The following is a 19,020-nucleotide window of genomic DNA, read 5'->3' as shown; positions in this document are numbered from 1 at the left end:
GACATGGGGACACAGGGGACATGAGGCACAAGGGACACAGGGCATGGGGGACACGGGGACATGGGGGGACATGGGGACACAGGGGACATGAGGGCACAAGGGACACGGGGCACGGGGGCCATGGGGGCCATGAGGCACGCGGGGCACGGGCCATGGGGGACATGGGGCACAAGGGACACAAGGGATACAGGGACAGGAGGGACACGGGGGCACGAGGGACACAGGCCCTGAGCGGGTGCTGAGCGCTGGGCTGCCCCGGGGGGGTCCCGCCGCCCCCGGCCCTTTCGCTTTCGTCTCCCGCAACCCGCAGGGCCAGGATCTGCCTGGCACCCGGTGACGTCAGGCGCGGTACGACCTGTGATTGGTTGACGGCGATCGCCTTACCCAGTGCGCGGCGGCCCCTGCATAAGGCGCCGGGAAACCCGCTGCCCCGCCCTTTTTCCGCTCCGGAGTGGGGACTGTCGCCATGTGAGTGCGGCGAGTTTGGGGGTCCCCGGGTCTGTAGGGGGGCCCGAGGCTGAGGGATGGGCCCTGAGGTGGGAGTTGGGGGTCCCAGGCCTGTGTGTGGGGCTCCTGAGGTGGGACTTGGGGGTCCCAGGCCTGTGTGTGGGCCCTGAGGTGGGAGTTGGGGGTCCCAGGCCCGTGTGTGGGGCCCTGAGGTGGGACTTGGGGGTCCCAGGCGTGTGTGTGGGCCCTGAGGTGGCAGTTGGGGGTCCCAGGCCTGTGTGTGGGCCCTGAGGTGGGAGTTGGGGGTCCCGGGCCTGTGTGTGGGGGCACCTGAAGTGGCAGTTGGGGGTCCCAGGCCTGTGTGTGGGGCTCCTGAGGTGGGACTTGGGGGTCCCAGGCGTGTGTGTGGGCCCTGAGGTGGCAGTTGGGGGTCCCAGGCCTGTGTGTGGGGCCCTGAGGTGGTAGTGGTGGGTCCCAGGCCTGTGTGTGGGGCCCTGAGGTGACAGTTGGGGGTCCCGGGCCTGTGTGTGGGCCCTGAGGTGGGAGTTGGGGGTCCCAGGCCTGTGTGTGGGCCCTGAGGTGGGAGTTGGGGGTCCCAGGCCTGTGTGGGTGGGCCCTGAGGTGGGACTTGGGGGTCCCAGGCGTGTGTGTGTGGGCCCTGAGGTGGCAGTTTGGGTCCCAGGCTTGTGTGTGGGGCCTGAGGTGGCAGTTGGGGGTCCCAGGCCTGCGTGTGGGGCCCTGAGGTGGCAGTTTGGGTCCCAGGCCTGTGTGTGGGGCCGTGAGGTGGGAGTTTGGAGTCCCAGGCCTGTGTGTGGGGCCTGAGGTGGGAGTTGGGGGTCTCAAGCCTGTGTGTGGGGACCCTGAGGTGGGAGTTGGGGGTCCCAGGCATGTGTGGGGGCCTTGAGGTGGCAGTTGGGGGTCCCAGGCCTGTGTGTGGGGCCCTGAGGTGGCAGTTTGGGTCCCAGGCCTGTGTGTGGGGCCTGAGGTGGCAGTTGGGGGTCCCAGGCGTGTGTGTGGGGCCTGAGGTGGGAGTTTGGGTCCCAGGCCTGTGTGTGGGGCCCTGAGGTGGCAGTTGGGGGTCCCAGGCGTGTGTGTGGGCCTTTAAGTGGGACTTGGGGGGTCCCAGGCGTGTGTGTGGGGCCTGAGGTGGGAGTTGGGGGTCCCGGGCCTGGGTGTGTGGGGCCTGAGGTGGGAGTTGGGGGTCCCGGGCCTGTGTGTGGGGCCCTGAGGTGGGAGTTGAGGGTCCCAGGCCTGTGTGTGGGCCCTGAGGTGGGAGTTGGGGGTCCCGGGCCCGTGTGTGGGGCACCTGAGGTGGGACTTGGGGGTCCCGGGCCCGTGTGTGGGGCACCTGAGGTGGGAGTTGGGGGTCCCGGGCCCGTGTGTGGGGCACCTGAGGTGGGAGTTGGGGGTCCCGGGCCCGTGTGTGGGGGCCCTGAGGTGGGAGTTGGGGGTCCCAGGCGTGTGTGTTGGGGCACCTGAGGTGGCAGTTGGGGGTCCCAGGCGTGTGTGTGGGCCTTTAAGTGGGACTTGGGGGGTCCCAGGCGTGTGTGTGGGGCCTGAGGTGGGAGTTGGGGGTCTCAAGCCTGTGTGTGGTCCCTGAGGTGGCAGTGGGGGGTCCCGGGCCTGTGTGTGTGGGGCCCTGAGGTGGGAGTTGGGGGTCCCGGGCCTGTGTGTGGGGCCTGAGGTGGGAGTTGGGGGTCCCGGGCCTGTATGTGGGGCCCTGAGGTGGCAGTGGGGGGTCCCGGGCCTGTGTGTGGGCCCTGAGGTGGCAGTTGGGGGTCCCAGGCCTGTGTGTGGGCCCTGAGGTGGCAGTTGGGGGTCCCAGGCATGTGTGGGGGCACCTGAGGTGGGACTTGGGGGTCCCGGGCCTGTGTGTGGGGGCACCTGAGGTGGGACTTGGGGGTCCCAGGCCCGTGTGTGGGGGTGCCTGAGGTGGGATGTGGGGGTCCCGGGCCCGTGTGTGGGGCCCTGAGGTGGCAGTGGGGGGTCCCAGGCCTGTGTGTGGGGCACCTGAAGTGGCAGTTGGGGGTCCCAGGCCTGTGTGTGTGGGCCCTGAGGTGGCAGTTGGGGGTCCCGGGCCTGTGTGTGTGGGCCCTGAGGTGGCAGTTGGGGGTCCCAGGCCTGTGTGTGGGGGCGCCTGAGGTGGGACTTGGGGGTCCCAGGCCCGTGTGTGGGGCACCTGAGGTGGGACTTGGGGGTCCCGGGCCCGTGTGTGGGGCACCTGAGGTGGGACTTGGGGGTCCCGGGCCCGTGTGTGGGGCACCTGAGGTGGGACGTGGGGGTCCCAGGCGTGTGTGTGGGGCACCTGAGGTGGGACGTGGGGGTCCCGGGCCTGTGTGTGTGGGCCCTGAGGTGGGACTTGGGGGTCCCGGGCCCATGTGTGGGGGGCGCCTGAGGTGGGACTTGGGGGTCCCGGGCCCGTGTGTGTGGGCCCTGAGGTGGGACTTGGGGGTCCCGGGCCCGTGTGTGGGGCACCTGAGGTGGGACTTGGGGGTCCCGGGCCCGTGTGTGACCCAGAAGCACTTGCTTTTTCCTTTTAATCAAAGGAATTCAATCTGGATCCTCCCAGGTGTGGGGTCTGGGGGGGGTGGTGGGGTCTGGGGGGGGGGGTGGGTGGGATCAGTGGGTACAGGTGTCACTCCTGACCCTTGTCCTGTGGTTTTTGCAGCATGACCGACTGGGAGACGGCCCCCGCCGTCACCGAGACCCCCGACATCAAACTTTTTGGCAAATGGAGCACCGATGACGTGCAGATCAACGATATTTCCCTCCAGGTATATTTATTTTTTTTGGGGGGGGGGGGGGGGGGGGGGGGGGGGATGGGCGGTGGGATGACCACAAGGCAGGGTTGTAGCGACGGCGGTTCCCGCATCGCTCCCGCCGACGGGAGGAACCTGACTTGGTGTCCCACCAGGATTACATCGCCGTGAAGGAAAAATACGCCAAGTACCTGCCCCACAGCGCCGGGCGTTACGCTGCCAAGCGCTTCCGGAAAGCCCAGTGCCCCATTGTCGAGCGACTCACCAATTCCATGATGATGCACGGTCGGAATAACGGCAAGAAACTCATGACTGTGCGTATCGTCAAGCACGCCTTCGAGATCATCCATCTGCTCACCGGGGAGGTGAGAAGGGCACGGGGGTCGGGGAGATTTGTAAGCCACCCCGGGGGGGGGGGGGCGGGGTGGTTTTTAGGCTGCCAAGGTGGGTTTTTTGGGTGCAGGGGGGCTGATTTTTCCCCCCCCCACACACACCTGTCCTCTGGCAGAACCCCCTGCAAGTCTTGGTGAACGCCATCATTAACTCCGGACCCCGGGAGGACTCGACCCGCATCGGTCGTGCCGGCACCGTCCGTAGACAAGCCGTGGACGTGTCCCCTCTGCGACGCGTCAACCAGGTACCCCCCCTTCTTCATACCTAAACCCCCGTGGGGTTGCCACCCCACGGCCCAAATGTCTTTTTTTTTTTTTTTTTTTTTTTTTTTTTTTTTTTTTAATCGGTCCCCAACATCTTTTTTTGTGTCCCCAGGCCATCTGGCTGCTGTGCACCGGAGCTCGTGAAGCCGCTTTCCGGAACATCAAAACCATCGCAGAGTGCTTGGCTGATGAACTGATCAACGCCGCGAAGGTGAGGAGGGGGATAAAAAAAAAAAACCACCTGTCACCTCTGTCACCTTCTCCCATGAGTTGGGGACAACAGAACCCCCCCCTCCCACCCACCCAAACTGACTCACACCCATCTCGCCTCCCCCCCAGGGCTCTTCCAACTCCTACGCCATCAAGAAGAAGGACGAGCTGGAGCGTGTGGCCAAGTCCAACCGTTAAAAAAAGCTCCTGTTGTCACCCTCCCCCAATAAAATTCACTTGCTCTGGGTGTCCCCCCCCCCCTCGGTCCTCCCTGTGCTGTGGGGCGGGGGGGGACACGCCGTTGGGGTTGGGTGCTGTGGGGTGGTGGTGGGGGGTGGTCCCTGATGTGGGGAGCAGGGGGGTGACCCTGTCGCGTTTGTCCCTGCCGTGTCCTGAAACCAGATGTGCGTTGTTGCTCTCCCCGGGAAAGGTTGGGGTGCTTCCTGCTGTGGTGCCCCCCCCCCCCCCCCTTTTTGCACTCTGTTCTTCCCTGTGTGGGGGTGGGGAGCGGCACCCGGTACCAGGGCGGGACAGAAGGCGGAAGAAAGGATTGGGGGAAAAAAATAAAGAGTTGGGACTGATCCTGCCCCTCCTGCGGTGGGTGGGGGGTGGGGGGGAGCGGGATCTCCCCTGGGGTGGCCCGAGACCCTCGCTGAGGTCGGTGGGGGGGTTTGGGGGTGTTCTCCAAACGTGGGGGGAGGGGACGGTCGCCCTGCTCACGCGGGCGAGGCAGGGTGGTGGGTGTGTCGGTGGCAGCCGGTCCTGGGTCCTGGCACTGCCGGCTCGGCACCTCGGCGAGCTCCTTCCAGCCGCTGGCACCTCGGGGTGCAGGTGAGAAAAGCGGGGAGGGGGCTGAGCTTGACGCCCCCCCCCCCCCCCCCCCAAGTTGGGAGGAAGGGGGGGGGCGCTGGCTGAGCTTGGGAGAGGGTGTGAGTGCCGGTACTTGAAGGTTGGACCCCCGGAATATTTTAGGGGGAGGACTGGGATCTCCGAGGGGGGGGGTCTTGGCACCCTGGGGTGTGGGTTTGGGGGTGATATGGCTTGTGTACCCCCCCCCCTTTTTTTTTTTTTTTCTTTTTTTTTTTTTTTCCTGGTGTCCCCCCCCACCCCACGGGCTGCCGGGTAAACACCGTCTCGCTCTTTCCGCCTGCCAGGGCCGTTGGCCGCCACCGCCATGGATGGGGACACCGAGGGGGTCTCCCCCCTGGATTGCGTCATCTGCTTCGCCCCCTACGATCGGCTTTTCAAGGTGCCCAAGGTGTTGGGGTGCGGTCACACCTTCTGCCTCGAATGCCTGGCCAGGGTCACCGTGGTGGCCCCCGACGCCCCCACTTTGCTCTGCCCCATCTGCCGCCGCCCCACGGCGTTGCCGCGCCGCCGCGGACCCCCGGCGTTGCCCACCCGCGCCGACCTCCTGGCTCTCCTACCCCCCGGCCCCGCCGGCTCCGTCCGCTTCAGCCGCCCCAAGGGCTTGCTCTACGTCCCCCCCGGGCACCCCAAACCCCCTGGGCAGGTGCCCACCGTCACCCTCAGCCTGGAATTGGGGCAACCCGACCCCCCTGCCCCCCCCCCCAGCCGGGGTTGGCCCCGCGTCTCCGGCCGGTGGTCTCTGTACCGCGCGGTGGCCTTGACGGTGGCCTTGGCGGTGGGAGGGGGTTTGGTGCTCTGCGGGGTCTTCATCCTCTTCCTGCAGCCCATGGTGTGCGGCGAGGGGGGGGCCGGTGACCAACGCCACCTGGGGGGAGGGGGCCTGGCCCCCGTATTAAGACGGGGGACACCCCACCCCCCCTCCCCCCTTCCGTGGCAGAACCATCCTCTCCGCGTCACGGACCCCCACGTCGTCTTGGTGGCCCACGGACCACCCCCCACCCCCCACGAGGACGAGTCGCTGCTCCCCTGCGGACTGTGAGCTCGTACCCTCCCCCATGCGTGGTTCTAGGTGTGGGGGGGGGTCGTCACCCATCCTGGGGTGCGGGTTTTGGGGAGGCACAGGACCAGCCCCCCCCCCCATTATTAAACGGGTTGTTCTCCTGGATGCCGACTGTCCCAACGCTTCTTTTCCAACCCTGATCCCAGGGGCAACCCCCCACCCCTCTTCGTATGGATCCTATAGTGGTGGGCTGGGGTTTTGGGCTGTAAATCGCCAGTGTTGGCTCAGCAGGAGGGGCTCGGGGGTCCCCACTGCGTGTGGTGGGTTTGGGGGTGATGAGGGGTGACGGTGTCTTTAATTTTCACCCCCCCCCCCCCCCAACACAGTCTTCCAGTTGTTCCCCTCCCATTTCACCCCTCTCGCGGTGCCTGGCACAGCCACCACCTTCCCCAGCCCCTATCAGCGCCGTCCCCGGTACCGCTGGCACGGGGTAGGGACGGTGTTCGGTGCCGGTGTGTGTTTTGGGGGTGTGAAGTGGTTGTTTTGGTGGTGTGAAGGGGTTAGACCTGGTCCTGTAGCTGCATGGGGGGTGGGGGATGGGGAAACCTTCCCCCCCTCCCAGCTGGATTTTGGATGTGTGGGTTGTGTGGCTGGGAGCGCTGTCAGCCTGAAGGTGGTTGTACCTGGTGCTGGATGTTCTGGAGCTGGGAACAGCCGGACCGAGGGCTAATGGGATCCGGGAACAGCCGGACCGAGGGCTAATGGGATCCGGGAACAGCCAGATCCTTGGGCTGGCTGTCACTCCCAAACAACCCAACTACCCCAGGACGACTGTTGAGCTGGCTGTAGCTCCTCCAGCTGTACCGGGGCACCCCAGGTCCAACCCCAGCAGCTGGGGCGCGGTGTAGTCCCTTTCCACGGTTGACCACCACAAGGAGACACGTGAGAAGAAGCAGGGTCCGGTTGTCCACTAAAGTGCGACTGTACATGAGAAACCAGACCCCGATACAACAGTCTGCGTGTCCAGGACCCGACCTAATGCTGCGCTTGAACGTACGTTCCCCAGCCACAGATTCACTCTGACTGTGCTCACACCTCGCCACAGCTGGCTGCGAGCTACAGTCGGACGCTACAGCATCAAAACCGAATCCGGTTGTACCGAAACTGATGCCAAACCAGCCATCGGCTACAGCCGGACCACGCATTACAGTAAGTGATCCTGATGTGCAATACTTTTTGATTGTACGTACAGTTGTGCACTACAGTCTGACTAGGCTTGACTAGACTCGGTTGTACACTACAGCCTGACACGGAATGACAGGAATCGCCACTTGTGGTTACGCCCGCATCCCTGGGCCTCATCCTGCACCACCACGTCACCTGTATCAACACTAGGCTACAATAACACTGTTACAGGGGATTGATAGGGCAGTTGTTGGCTACACCCAGCTCCGGTTGTGCGCGGCAGCGCAGGGGTGATGGAGGGGACGTTGTGCGGGTGTAGCAGGAGCAGCTCGGAGAACTGTCCGACTGTGCTGTGGCTGGAGAGGGAGGTGGGATGACTGTAGGGAATGGGATGACTGTAGGGGAGCCAGGACGACTGTAGGAGAGTTTGGGGGGGGGGGGTGTTTCACATTGTTCTCAGCCCTCGCTCCCACCACCTCCCCCTTAAGCCCCACCCTTGTCCCCCCACCCCCATAATTTTCTGCTTGACAACAGTCGGAGGGCAGGTGACAGCCGGAACCCCGGCCTGGGGGCGGTCAGAGCCACGGTTCCCCCCCCCCCCCCCCCAGGTTAAGTTGAAAAGACGCGTTAAAAAAAACCAACCCAATAATAAGGCAAAGAGGCTCCACCCTCCCTGCCTAGCCCCGCCCACCTGCCCCACCCCGCTTAGCCCCGCCCCTCACGGGGGTCACTTATAGAGGAGATGGACACGGCTACCGTCGCAGTTGCCCCGGCCAAGCTTGTCGGCTTGTTCCGAGACCAGGCAGCGGACCAGGGGGAGGTTGGGCTGGTAGAAGGGGGCGGGGGGGGCGGGGGCGGCGCTCAGCCCCGGGGAGAAATGGTTGTCGGCCTCGCGGGAGGGGTTGGACGAGCGTCGGCGGGACCGGAGCTGCTGGCGGTCCTGGAGCTGCTGGCGGAGCTCCGATACGCGTTCCTCCTTCTGTCGGGTGACAAATTTGGGGGGGGGTGGTCATCAGATACCGGCCCAATGCCCCTTAGCGGTGGCGGGACCCCCTTCCTGCATCACCCACGGCGAGGTGGCGACCCACCACCAGTGGTGACCCACCACCGCCCCTACATCGAGGTGGTGACCCACCACCAGTGGCGACCCACCACCGCCCCTACATCGAGGTGGTGACCCACCACCAGTGGTGACCCACCACTGCCCCTACGTCGAGGTGGTGACCCACCACCGCCCCTACGTCAAGGTGGTGACCCACCACCAGTGGCGACCCACCACCACCTCCACGTCGAGGTGGTGACCCACCACCGCCCCTATGTTGAGGTGGTGACCCACCACCGCCCCTATGTTGAGGTGGTGACCCACCACCACCCCAACGTCGAGGTGGCAACCCACCACCACCTCCACGTCGAGATGGTGACCCACCACCAGTGGTGACCCACCACCACCCCTACGTCGAGGTGGTGACCCACCACCGCCCCTACGTCGAGGTGGTGACCCACCACCACCTCCACGTCGAGATGGTGACCCACCACCAGTGGTGACCCACCACCGCCCCTACGTCGAGGTGGTGACCCACCACTGCCCCTACATCGAGGTGGTGACCCACCACCAGTGGCGACCCACCACCACCTCCACGTCGAGGTGGTGACCCACCACCGCCCCTATGTTGAGGTGGTGACCCACCACCACCCCAACGTCGAGGTGGCAACCCACCACCACCTCCACGTCGAGATGGTGACCCACCACCAGTGGTGACCCACCACCACCCCTACGTCAAGGTGGTGACCCACCACCACCTCTACATTAAGGTGGGGATCTCCTACCACCTTTACGTTGAGGTGCCTTGGAGACGATCTACCCCTCTCGGCACAGGTAACAACACCTTGAAGCTACACCCCACCTCCGTGGGGTGTTCCACCCCTCCCCAGACCACCTTTTTGGGGTTCCCCCCACCCACCTCGGCGATGATTTTCTCCAGCTCCCGGTTCTCCTTCTCCAGCAGTCGGGATTTCTCCTCCTCGTTGTTGTTGGTGGAGGAGCCCGTCTTCATGGTGTCCTGCTGCTCCGACTGCCACTCGCCTCGGGTGATGAGACGCCGCATCTGCAATGGCCCCCCGGGGTTGGGGGGGGGGGGGGTGTTGTCAGCGTTGTGTCCCCCTCCCCCAAGGCAACACCCGCGCCCAACTGTCCCCAGCGTCCCCTGTTGACTGTCCTCTCCAACTCATACTGGAGAAGAAACCTCCACCTCTGCAGAGCCACCACCTTGACCCTACAAGGGACAATGGAAGACGACTGTTCCTCCCCACCCCAGAACCCCCTCCCCGGACCCCCCCCACCCCCACCCCCTTTGCCCACCAGCACCTTGGGGACGAAGAGGACGACCAAGGTGATGTAGGAGGAGAAGACAACGGCCAAGGAGGCGAAGGCGAAGGCCGCGTCCTGTTGGCTGCTGAGGATCATGGTGACGGGGGCCGTGATGAGGCAGAGGACCTGCGGAGGGGGGGGGTGGGGGGTGAGGAAGGGGATGTTTTGGGGGGGGGGGGTGTCACCGTGTGGGATATGGGGTGAAGATGGGGGGGTGGGCATGACCACCCCAGCTTACCGCCACGTTGTAGATGGCCATGCCCCACTGCTCGGTGGTCATTGATCTTCTCCGTGGACACACTCTTGGTCTCGTACGCCAGGAAGATGCCCAACAGCAGCAGCAACCCCTTGAAGCCATAAAATATTCCTGGGGGACACCCCGCCCCCCCCCCCCGTGTTATTAAACAGGGGACCCCTCCCCCCACCCGCCTGGCCCCCCCATGGGTCTCCCCTTGGTTCTACAACGTTCCTGTGCCACCAACACCTTGCCTGCACCCCCAACCTTGCCTGTCCCCCCCGGTCTTGCCCACAACCTTAGTTCTGCCCATCTTCCCCCACCCCCCAAGCCCCCCCATGCCCCCCGAGCCCCCCCCCCCCCGAGCCCCCCCCCACCCCCCCCCATGCCCACCGAGCCACGTGTTCATCTTGGTGGAGCTGCAGTGCTCCAGCTGCGGCAGGATGGAGACGTCCGTGTCCGTCTTGGGCTCCTCCTTGGTGAACTCCTGGGGGTGACAGGGTGGGAGAGGGGGTGTAAGGGCACGTTGGGGGAGGGGGGGGGGGCACATCTTTGCTGCGGGGTCCCCCCAGCAGCACCTCAACACCTTGAGCGTCCCCCCCAGCAGCACCTCAACACCTTGAACGTCCCCCCAGCAGCACCTCAACACCTTGAGCGTCCCCCAACGTCAAGAGCATCCTCCCCAGCATCCCCCCAACACCTTGAGCGTTCCCCCCCCCCCCCCCCCCCAACACCTCAACATCCCCCCCGGTGTCACAAACCCCCCCCCCCCCCCCGCCCCGGGCAGTGCCCCCCACCTCGATGGTGCGATGCAGGGGGTCCACGATTTGCCAGATGATCAGGGTGACCACGTCCAGTCCCACCAGCAGCCCCACGGTGGCATACAGCTTCCAGGGCTCCAGGGTCTGGGTGCGGGGACAAGACAGCGTCACCCCGACCCCGTGACCACACACCCTCAGCCCCCCACAGGGTCACCCTCACCTTCCTCTTCTCCTTCTTCTCCTCCTTCTTGGTGAAGACGGTGTGGACCCACCAGATCTTGGTGAACATGCTGCCGTACGCCAGGCTGAACCCCAGCCCCAGGAGCCACAGCCGGGCCTGGGGAGGGTACGTGGCTTGGGAAGAGACGGTTGTACCTCCCTGTCCGCCTGTACCCACCCTCCGCTGCACCCCCATGGGCTGTGACCCCCCTCCCATGGACCTCCCTTGCCCAACTCCCTTGGAACTCCCCAGCTCTACTCCCGACTGTATCCGCGCCAGGGTCCCTATCCCTGGGTTGTATCTCCAACTGTTCCTCCTCTGGTTGTATCTCCAACTGTTCCTACTCCGGTTGTCCCCATCCCTGGGCTGTATCTACAACTGTTCCTCCTCCAACTGTATCTCCAACTCTTCCTCCTCTGGTTGTCCCCATCCCCTGGCTGTATCTCCAACTGTTCCTCCTCCAGTTGTCCCCAGCCCTGCCTGTACCTCCAACTGTTCCTCCTCCGGCTGTCCCCATCCCTGGATTGTATCTCCAACTGTTCCTCCTCCAGTTGTCCCCATCCCCTGGCTGTATCTCCAACTGTTCCTCCTCTGGTTGTATCTCCAACTGTTCCTCCTCCAGTTGTCCCCATCCCCTGGCTGTATCTCCAACTGTTCCTCCTCTGGTTGTATCTCCAACTGTTCTTCCTCCAGATGTCCCCATCTCTGGACTGTATCTCCAAATATTCCTCCTCTGGTTCTATCTCCAACTGTTCCTCCTCCGGCTGTCCCCATCCCCTGGCTGTATCTCCAACTGTTCCTCCTCTGGCTGTATCTCCAACTGTTCCTCCTCCGGCTGTCCCCATCCCCTGGCTGTATCTCCAGCTGTTCCTCCTCTGGTTCTATCTCCAACTGTTCCTCCTCCGGCTGTCCCCATCCCCTGGCTGTATCTCCAACTGTTCCTCCTCTGGCTGTATCTCCAACTGTTCCTTCTCTGGTTCTATCTCCAACTGTTCCTCCTCCGGCTGTCCCCATCCCTGGACTGTATCTCCAACTCTTCCTCCTCCAGCTGTCCCCACCCCCTGGCTGTATCTCCAGCTGTTCCTCCTCTGGTTCTATCTCCAACTGTTTCTCCTCTGGTTGTCCCCATCCTTGGGCTGTATCTCCAATGGTTCCTCCTCCAGCTGTCCCCACCCCCTGGCTGTATCTCCAGCTGTTCCTCCTCTGGTTGTATCTCCAACTGTTCCTCCTCCAGCTGTATCTCCAACTGTTCCTCCTCCAGCTGTATCTCCAACTGTTCCTCCTCCGGCTGTCCCCATCCCTGGACTGTATCTCCAACTCTTCCTCCTCCGGCTGTCCCCACCCCCTGGCTGTATCTCCAGCTGTTCCTCCTCTGGTTGTATCTCCAGTTGTTCCTCCTCTGGTTCTATCTCCAACTGTTTCTCCTCTGGTTGTCCCCATCCTTGGGCTGTATCTCCAACTGTTCCTCCTCCGGCTGTCCCCATGCCCCGGTTGTCCCCAGTCCACCTGTCCCCCTGCCAGCCCCATACCTGGCAGACGAAGGGGAACAGCCCTGGCCCGATGTGGTACCCGTCGAGCCCCAGGGGGAAGACGGCGGCGAGCGCCAGCGTGCAGCCCACCGCTGTCATGTTGTTGAGGTACGGCTGTGAGTTCTGGATGTACCTGGGGGGGTGAGGAGACGGCGTGTCACCCGGCCACCGTGCTCCTCTGTCGGTGGCACCGGGCATCCAACCGACCCCGTGGGAGGTGAGAAACGGGGAGACGAGGCGAGATGACGGGAGAGCGAGGGGCGGCACTGACCGGACATGCCCGTTGTAGATGTTGAAGGCCAGGCAGATGATGGCCAGGAGGATGCCCAAGGAGGCCAGCACCGAGACGGAGATGAAGAGCTTCTGGGACAGGAATCGGAAGGTGGTGATGACCTTGGTGTAGTCGGCTGGAGGGGCACCTCCTGCAGAGCCCACGGTACAGTTGGGGGTGGGGTGGGGGGGGGGTCTTCCCAACCCTTCCCCGTGGCAGGGACCACCCCCTGCTCAGACCCCAGGTGCTGCTCACCGATCCACTTGTCGTTGTTGTACCAGGACAGGTTGTCCTTGGTGCTGTCGTAGTAGCCGATCTTCTTGTAGACTCCTCCTGCATGGGCAGCAGAGGTGGGTCAGGGTGGAGGGAAGGAGGAGTGACAACCCCTCAGCCTTCGTGTGCGCCCCCCCCCCCCCCCCCCAGGATCACAGACCAGGGGGTGTGGGGGGGAAGAACCTCTGGGGGTCATATGGTTCAACCCCCTGCTCAAGCAGAACCACCCAGAACCAGTTGTCCACGACCACGTAGCGTTTGGATGTCTCCAAGGATGGAGACTCCGCCACCTCTCCAGTCACCTTCTGCCAGCGCTTGGTCACCGGCACCGTAAAAAAAAAAGTAGTTCCTGATGCTCAGTTGGAGCCTCCTGAGCTCCAGTCCCTCCAGCATCTTCACGGCCCTTCGCTGGATGCTCTCCAGTAGGTCTCTTGTACTGGGGAGCCCAGTACTGGCCCCATCTCCCCAGGGGTGACCTCACTGCTGCCGAGCAGAGGGTATCAACTCCTCGACCTGCTCCATCACCTCCTCCTGATGCAGCCCAGGACACCCTGGGCCACAAAGTCACGTTGCCGACTCACGGTCAACTTGGTGTCCACCGGGACCCCCCCACATCCTTCTCTGCGAAGCTGGTTGACCTCCAGCCTGTCCTGGTGCCTGGAGTTGTTCCTGGAGCACTTCCTCCTTGTTGAATCTCATGAGGTTCCTCTCAGCCCACCTCTCCAGCCTGTCGAGGTCCTTCTGGATGGTGGCACGACCCTCTGGTATCCCAGCTGCTCCTCCCAGTTACGTGTCATCGGCAAACTGGCTGAAGGTACGCTCTGCCCCATCATCCAGACCATTGATGAAGATGCTGGACAGGACCAGACCCAGCACTGACCCCGCTGGTGACTGGTCTCCAACTGGACTTTCTGCTGCTGATCCCCAACCCCTGGACCCGGCTCTTCAGCCCTTTTTCAGGCCACCCCACTGTCTGCTCATCCAGGCCAGACATCAGCTTCTCCACGAGGATCTTCTGGGACACAGCGTAGGAGACTTTCCTGAAGCCAAGGTAGACAATGTCCACTGCTCTCCCCTCCTCCACCAAACCAGCAGAAGGTGGTCAGGTTGGTTGGTCAAGCACGACTTCTCCTTGGTGAATCCACGCTGATGACTCTTGAGGACCTTCTCGTCCCAAGCTCCTTGCTTGTCCCCCAGACCTCCTCCATCTCTGGACCTCCCTCCATCACGGGCAACACGCAACCGTTGGCGAGGACACATGTCCTGCTGGACACGCGGCCGAAAGGGTGCGGAGAAGGGGGTTGTCCCTTGTGTGTTGCCACCCCTTGAGAGGTTGTGCGGTGGTGGGACTTGCTGCGGTGCGTGTCTTGGGAGCGGTTGCGTGGACGACAGGGGTGTGGCGGGATGCTCGGTGGTGGCCACCACGGGGACAGCGTCACCCTGATGTGGCCACTGCCTGTGCTCACTCACCTTGCAGCTGCTCAATGAGCGTCCAGGCCATGCGGGAACCACTGGCGTCGAAGACAACGTGTCCCTGCGGGGTGGGATGGAGATGGGTGTTGGGGACCTGCCAGGCGGCAGGACCACGTCCCCAGAGAGGGGTGTTGGGAGAACGTTTTCTCTAGGAGTTTTGGTGTGGCTCATGGGGGCACCTTGATGGATGCCTTCAAAGCGCCTTCGCCACCTTGAAGGTGGAGGAGTTGGAGGACGTGGGAGACCTTGTGGGGGAGGAGAGGCCGTGGCGGGGCTGGGGACTGGCGTGGGCAACGCACCGAGACGCCCTCAAAGGCGGAGGAGTTGAGGGCCCGGTAGATCTCATCGGTGATGTTCTTGTTGTTGTAGTTGAAGTCCTCCAGGCGCAGGCCCTTCTTGATCAGCTCTGCCGAGGTCTTGTTGAGGGCCAGGGCCAGCGCCCAGATGGCATCGTAGGCCAGCGGCGCCTCCTGGAAGCCACCCGTCTCCTCGGGGTTCTTGCCCAACCTCTTCTGCAGCTTCTCAATGAACTCCTGGGACGTCTGGGACGGGCAAAAAGATGACGGTGACGCGGTGGGTGGGATGGAGTGGGCACACTGGGGGTGCCACGTGTCCCCCCGCCGTCATTCTCATACCATGTTGGAGATGCTACGGGTGTTCTCAGGGTTGAGCATGACGATCTCGGTGGTGACGTGTCCTTCCACGGCCTCGGCCATCTCCGCCTCGGTGCAGTTGATGGCCGGATCCTTGATGCGGAACCAGTTGTCAGCGTACCAGCCGATGAGGAACCAGACATACTTCTTGCCGTACAGCTTCTCCTTGTAGACCTGTGTGGGCCAAGGAACCCTTCACCCCATCCTTCACCCCCATCCTTCACCCCATCCCTCCACCCATCACCCCGTCCAGTCACCCTTGGCTCACCTACCACCCTTCCCTCCATCCTGCCTGTCCATCCAGACCTCTCTCCATCCACTCTTCACCCCGTGCTCAACCTTCCCACCATCCCACCCGTCCACACTCACATCTACCCACGCTTCCACCCAACCATCCCGACATCTTCCTACCCGCTGGCCCACAAGTCACACCGCCCTTTGCTCCATCCCACCATCCATCTCCCCACCCCAGCTGCCCCCGTGTCCACCTGATGTCCACCCAGCCTTCTCCACCGCACACCACCTGTGGTCCCATCCTCCCGCGTGCCCCCCCCCCCCCCCACCATGCCCCCCCTTTCTGCCCCTCACCTCGCAGAAGACCTTACGCGCCTCCGTCTCGTAGAAGAGCCCCACAATGATACGGGCATCCTGGCGCTGCAGGAAGACAAGTCACCCTGGGGGTGGGACCGCTGCTCCTAGAGGGGTCAACACCACCCAGCCTCATTTGCATAAATTTGCATAGGGGTGCTGAGGAGGACCAGGACCTTTTGGCACAGCCACGTGACGGACGTTGCTACCCATCTCCTGGCTGGAGGAGTTGGATGGTTGACCTGGGCATCTTGGGGGGGTTGTGTCTGCTCCCTTTGGGGTGCAGGATGTGGCTCCACCCGCCCCCCCCCGGTGGTGGTGGGTGCTGGGGGTGGGGGGGGGGGCACATGTGGTAGGGATGAGGACCTGGGCGCGTGGCGGGTGGACTCACCTTGAGGTTGCGCACGGGGGCGGCGGGGTCGGAGAAGAAGCTCTGGCGGAAGGTGATCTCCAAACCGGCTTCCTTCACCCGCTGGTCCAGGTCATCGAGGGTCTGATGGTGGGGGTGGGGTGGTGGGGTGGGGTCAGGAGGGGTTGGGGGGGGGGGGGTGGGGCAGGCGGGGAAAGAGAGTGCAGAGTGAGTCTGGCGAGGGTGGCGGGGTCGGGGGGGGGCACCAAGCAGGGGTCGGGAGGTGGGTTCCCTTGCCGGGGGTCAGCGATACGGACCGTGGGAGGGGATCAAGCTTGGACACGGACATCACCAGGTCCAGGATGGGGGTCGGGAGGCTGTGGGGCGAGGTTTTGGGGGGTGGGGGTGGGGGGATGGGGCGGTGGGTTGCCGGTGTGCGTACCGAGGTGAAGACCTCCGTGGTCTGCTGGATGGTGGCGATCTTGGTCCAGCCCCACTTCTTGAAGAGCTGGACGCGGGTGGGGTTGTGCAGGGTGGCCGAGGGGTGGGTGCGGAAGAAGGTGGGGAAACGCTGGCGGTTGGAGAGGGCGGGGGAGCTGGAGCCGTAGGAGAGCTGTTGGGGGGGGGGGGGGCGGGGGGGGGAGGGGGGAGGGGAGGGCGTCAGCACCCAACAGTCGTCGCCCCCCCCCCCCCCCCCAACACTGCTACAGTTCCCTGGAGCCCATCGTCAACCGCTGGAGGGGACCGTGGGGTGGGATCGCAGCGGGCAGGGGTACAACCGCGTGTAGCGACAGTACAACCGCGTGTAGCGACAGTACAACCGCGTGTAGCGACAGCCGGACGCGCCGCAGCACCAGCACGGGGTCAAAACACCCGTCTGGCCAACAACAGCTGTCTGGGCACAGAGGGAGCAACAGCCGCACAGGCAGCGACAACCTGAGAGCAACAACCACACAGGTAGCGACAACCTGAGGGCAACAGCTGCACAGGTAGAAACAACTGCACAGATAGCAACAACCGCACAGATAGCAACAACCTGAGAGCAACAACCACACAGGTAGCGACAACCACACAGGTAGCGACAACCTGAGGGCAACAGCTGCACAGGTAGAAACAACTGCACAGATAGATAGCAACAACCTGAGAGCAACAACCTGAGAGCAACAACCACACAGGTAGCAACAACCTGAGAGCAACAGCCACACAAGTAGCAACAACCTGAGAGCAACAGCCATAGAGGTAGTAACAACCAGAGCGCAACAACTACCCAGGTAGCAACAACCTGAGAGCAACAGCTGCACAGGTAGTAACAGCTGCAGACGTAGCAACAACCTGAAAGCAGCAACAACACACGTAGCAACAGTCGCACAAGTAGCAGCAACCTGAAAGCAACAGCCCCACACAAAGCAACAACCACACAGGCAGCAACAACTTGAAAGCAACAACCACACGAGGCAGGAACAACCACACGTGTAGCAACAACCTGAAGGCAACAGCTGCCCAGGTAGCCACAACCTGGAAACAACAGCAACACCCAGCAACACCCACACAGGTAGCAACAACCAGACATGGAGCAACAGTTGGAAAGCAACAGTCACACAGGCAGCAACAACCCCACAGGTGCCAACAACCAGGCATGTAGCAGCAACCTGAAAGCAACAGTCGCATGGGCAGCAACACCCACACGGGCAGCAGCAACCTGAAAGCAACAGTCACACGGGCAGCAACAACCTGAAAGCAACAGTCGCACGGGCAGCAACAGTCACACGGGCAGCAACAACCTGAAAGCAACAGTCACAGAGGCAGCAACAGTCACACGGGCAGCAACAGTCACACGGGCAGCAGCAACCTGAAAGCAACAGTCGCACAGGCAGCAACACCTGCACAGGCAGCAACACCCTGAAAGCAACAGCTGGACAGGTAGCAACAGTTGCCCACGCAGCAACAGCCGCATTTGCCCAGAGCCATGGCAGGACACAGCCCCCCCAGCAACACCCCCAGCACCGTTTCACTGCACACCCCGCTCCCCCCAGGCTGGTCCCACCCCATGACGACCCCCCCCCCCCCACACACACACACCCCCAACCACTACGAGGACACCGAGACGTGACCCACCCCTCACCCCCCACCCCGGTACAACCCAACGGGCGATGGTTCTCCAAGCACAGCCATGCCACCACCATCCCCACCTGGGGCTCCACCCAAGCCGCCGTGCCCCAGCAGGGTCTGAGCAGCCCGGGGGGGGGGGGAGGGGGGGGTCCCCCAGCTCCTGTGTGACCCCCCCCCCGGACCCCCTGGGGACCAGGAGGTGGTTCCTCACCACGATGAGGTTCCACATCCGAGCGGCCTCGGCCACCAAGGTGGAGACGCTGCTACAACCGGGCATGAGGATGATCTTGATGGGGTCGTTGTAGAGGAGCTCGTAGAGGTACTTGGTGGCCTGACCGGGGTCACACTGCGGGGGAGGGGACGGGATGGGACGCGGGGGTTGGAGACACGGGGAGCGGCTGTTGGGGACCCCCACCTTTCTCCCCAACCCCCCCTTCTCCCAGTACAACCCCCCCGCTGGGCCACCCAGCTTCATCCCAAAGACCCTCCCAGGGCATCCCATGGGCTCAGGGGACCCCAGGCATCACGGGAGGGGGGAGTGGGGGGAGGGGGATGGGGTGCCAGCCCCACCCCCACCCCCCCCCTTCATGCCCTGCTCTTTCTTGGGGTCTATGAATAATTCAGGGCACGAATGGTCCGGAAAAGGAGCCAGGCACCGTTGCCATGGCAACCCAGTGGCAGACCCAGCAGCATCCGTTGCCATGGCGACCAGGCAGTACCAGTAAGGGGGGGGGAGGAGGGGTTGGGGGGGGGAGGAGGGGTTGGGGGGGGGTGGGGGAGGGGGCACAGAAGAGGAATGGGACAGATGGGGGGGGGGGGGGTTGCAGGACAGAGAGGGGCGCAGGGAGCAGCGCTCGGGGTACGGGCTGGGGGGGGGGGGATTTGGGGGGGGGATGGGGGGGGGGGAGCAGAGGGTGAAGGGAGGAAGAGGACGGGAGGGGCACAGGAAGGACGTGGGAGGGGGCGGGGGGGGGGCAAGGTCAAGGTCAAGGTCCCCCCCCCCCATATACCAAGGCCGGATGCCTGGGTCCCCTCCCTCCCTGCCCCCCCAAGACCCCCTGCCT

At 63.8% G+C, this 19,020-nt stretch overlaps 3 protein-coding genes across 3 annotated transcripts; 2 read left to right on the top strand and 1 right to left on the bottom strand.

Annotated features, from left to right (window-relative positions):
* Positions 1-353: 353 nt before the first annotated feature.
* On the top strand, positions 354-4,323 carry RPS5 (ribosomal protein S5). Its single transcript, XM_040581306.1, has 6 exons — positions 354-468; positions 3,116-3,221; positions 3,362-3,571; positions 3,715-3,843; positions 3,975-4,073; positions 4,202-4,323. Exons 2-6 carry the CDS (start codon positions 3,117-3,119, stop codon positions 4,268-4,270), a joined length of 612 nt encoding a protein of 203 aa, XP_040437240.1. The 5' UTR covers positions 354-468; position 3,116; the 3' UTR covers positions 4,271-4,323.
* A 494-nt stretch (positions 4,324-4,817) lies between these two features.
* On the top strand, positions 4,818-6,107 carry LOC121081975 (RING finger protein 225-like). Its single transcript, XM_040581305.1, has 2 exons — positions 4,818-4,903; positions 5,227-6,107. Exon 2 carries the CDS (start codon positions 5,247-5,249, stop codon positions 5,979-5,981), a length of 735 nt encoding a protein of 244 aa, XP_040437239.1. The 5' UTR covers positions 4,818-4,903; positions 5,227-5,246; the 3' UTR covers positions 5,982-6,107.
* A 782-nt stretch (positions 6,108-6,889) lies between these two features.
* GABBR1 (gamma-aminobutyric acid type B receptor subunit 1) lies at positions 6,890-18,431 on the bottom strand. The gene is given in 18 exon segments (XM_040581307.1): positions 6,890-8,106; positions 9,089-9,232; positions 9,493-9,621; positions 9,734-9,757; positions 9,759-9,862; positions 10,124-10,217; positions 10,528-10,635; positions 10,712-10,828; positions 12,241-12,373; positions 12,512-12,662; positions 12,767-12,844; positions 14,255-14,318; positions 14,557-14,799; positions 14,893-15,084; positions 15,499-15,564; positions 15,890-15,991; positions 16,290-16,460; positions 18,168-18,431. Coding segments are annotated over 18 exon segments (2,436 nt in total). The 3' UTR covers positions 6,890-7,854.
* Between the last annotated feature and the right edge of the window lie 589 nt (positions 18,432-19,020).

The sequence above is a fragment of the Falco naumanni genome (assembly GCF_017639655.2).
Source record: "Falco naumanni isolate bFalNau1 chromosome 24 unlocalized genomic scaffold, bFalNau1.pat SUPER_24_unloc_1, whole genome shotgun sequence".
Lineage (NCBI taxonomy): Eukaryota > Metazoa > Chordata > Aves > Falconiformes > Falconidae > Falco > Falco naumanni.
Note: the sequence above shows the minus strand (reverse complement) of the source record. Positions and strands in the feature narration are given on the sequence as shown.

Bases quoted from the DNA above. Each gene is read 5' to 3' on its own strand.
- RPS5 (XM_040581306.1), top strand. From the start codon at position 3,117: ATGACCGACTGGGAGACGGCCCCCGCCGTCACCGAGACCCCCGACATC. The intron at 3,222-3,361 runs GTATATTTATTT...GTGTCCCACCAG, and splicing joins TCAACGATATTTCCCTCCAG to GATTACATCGCCGTGAAGGA. The intron at 4,074-4,201 runs GTGAGGAGGGGG...CCTCCCCCCCAG, and splicing joins AACTGATCAACGCCGCGAAG to GGCTCTTCCAACTCCTACGC.
- LOC121081975 (XM_040581305.1), top strand. From the start codon at position 5,247: ATGGATGGGGACACCGAGGGGGTCTCCCCCCTGGATTGCGTCATCTGC.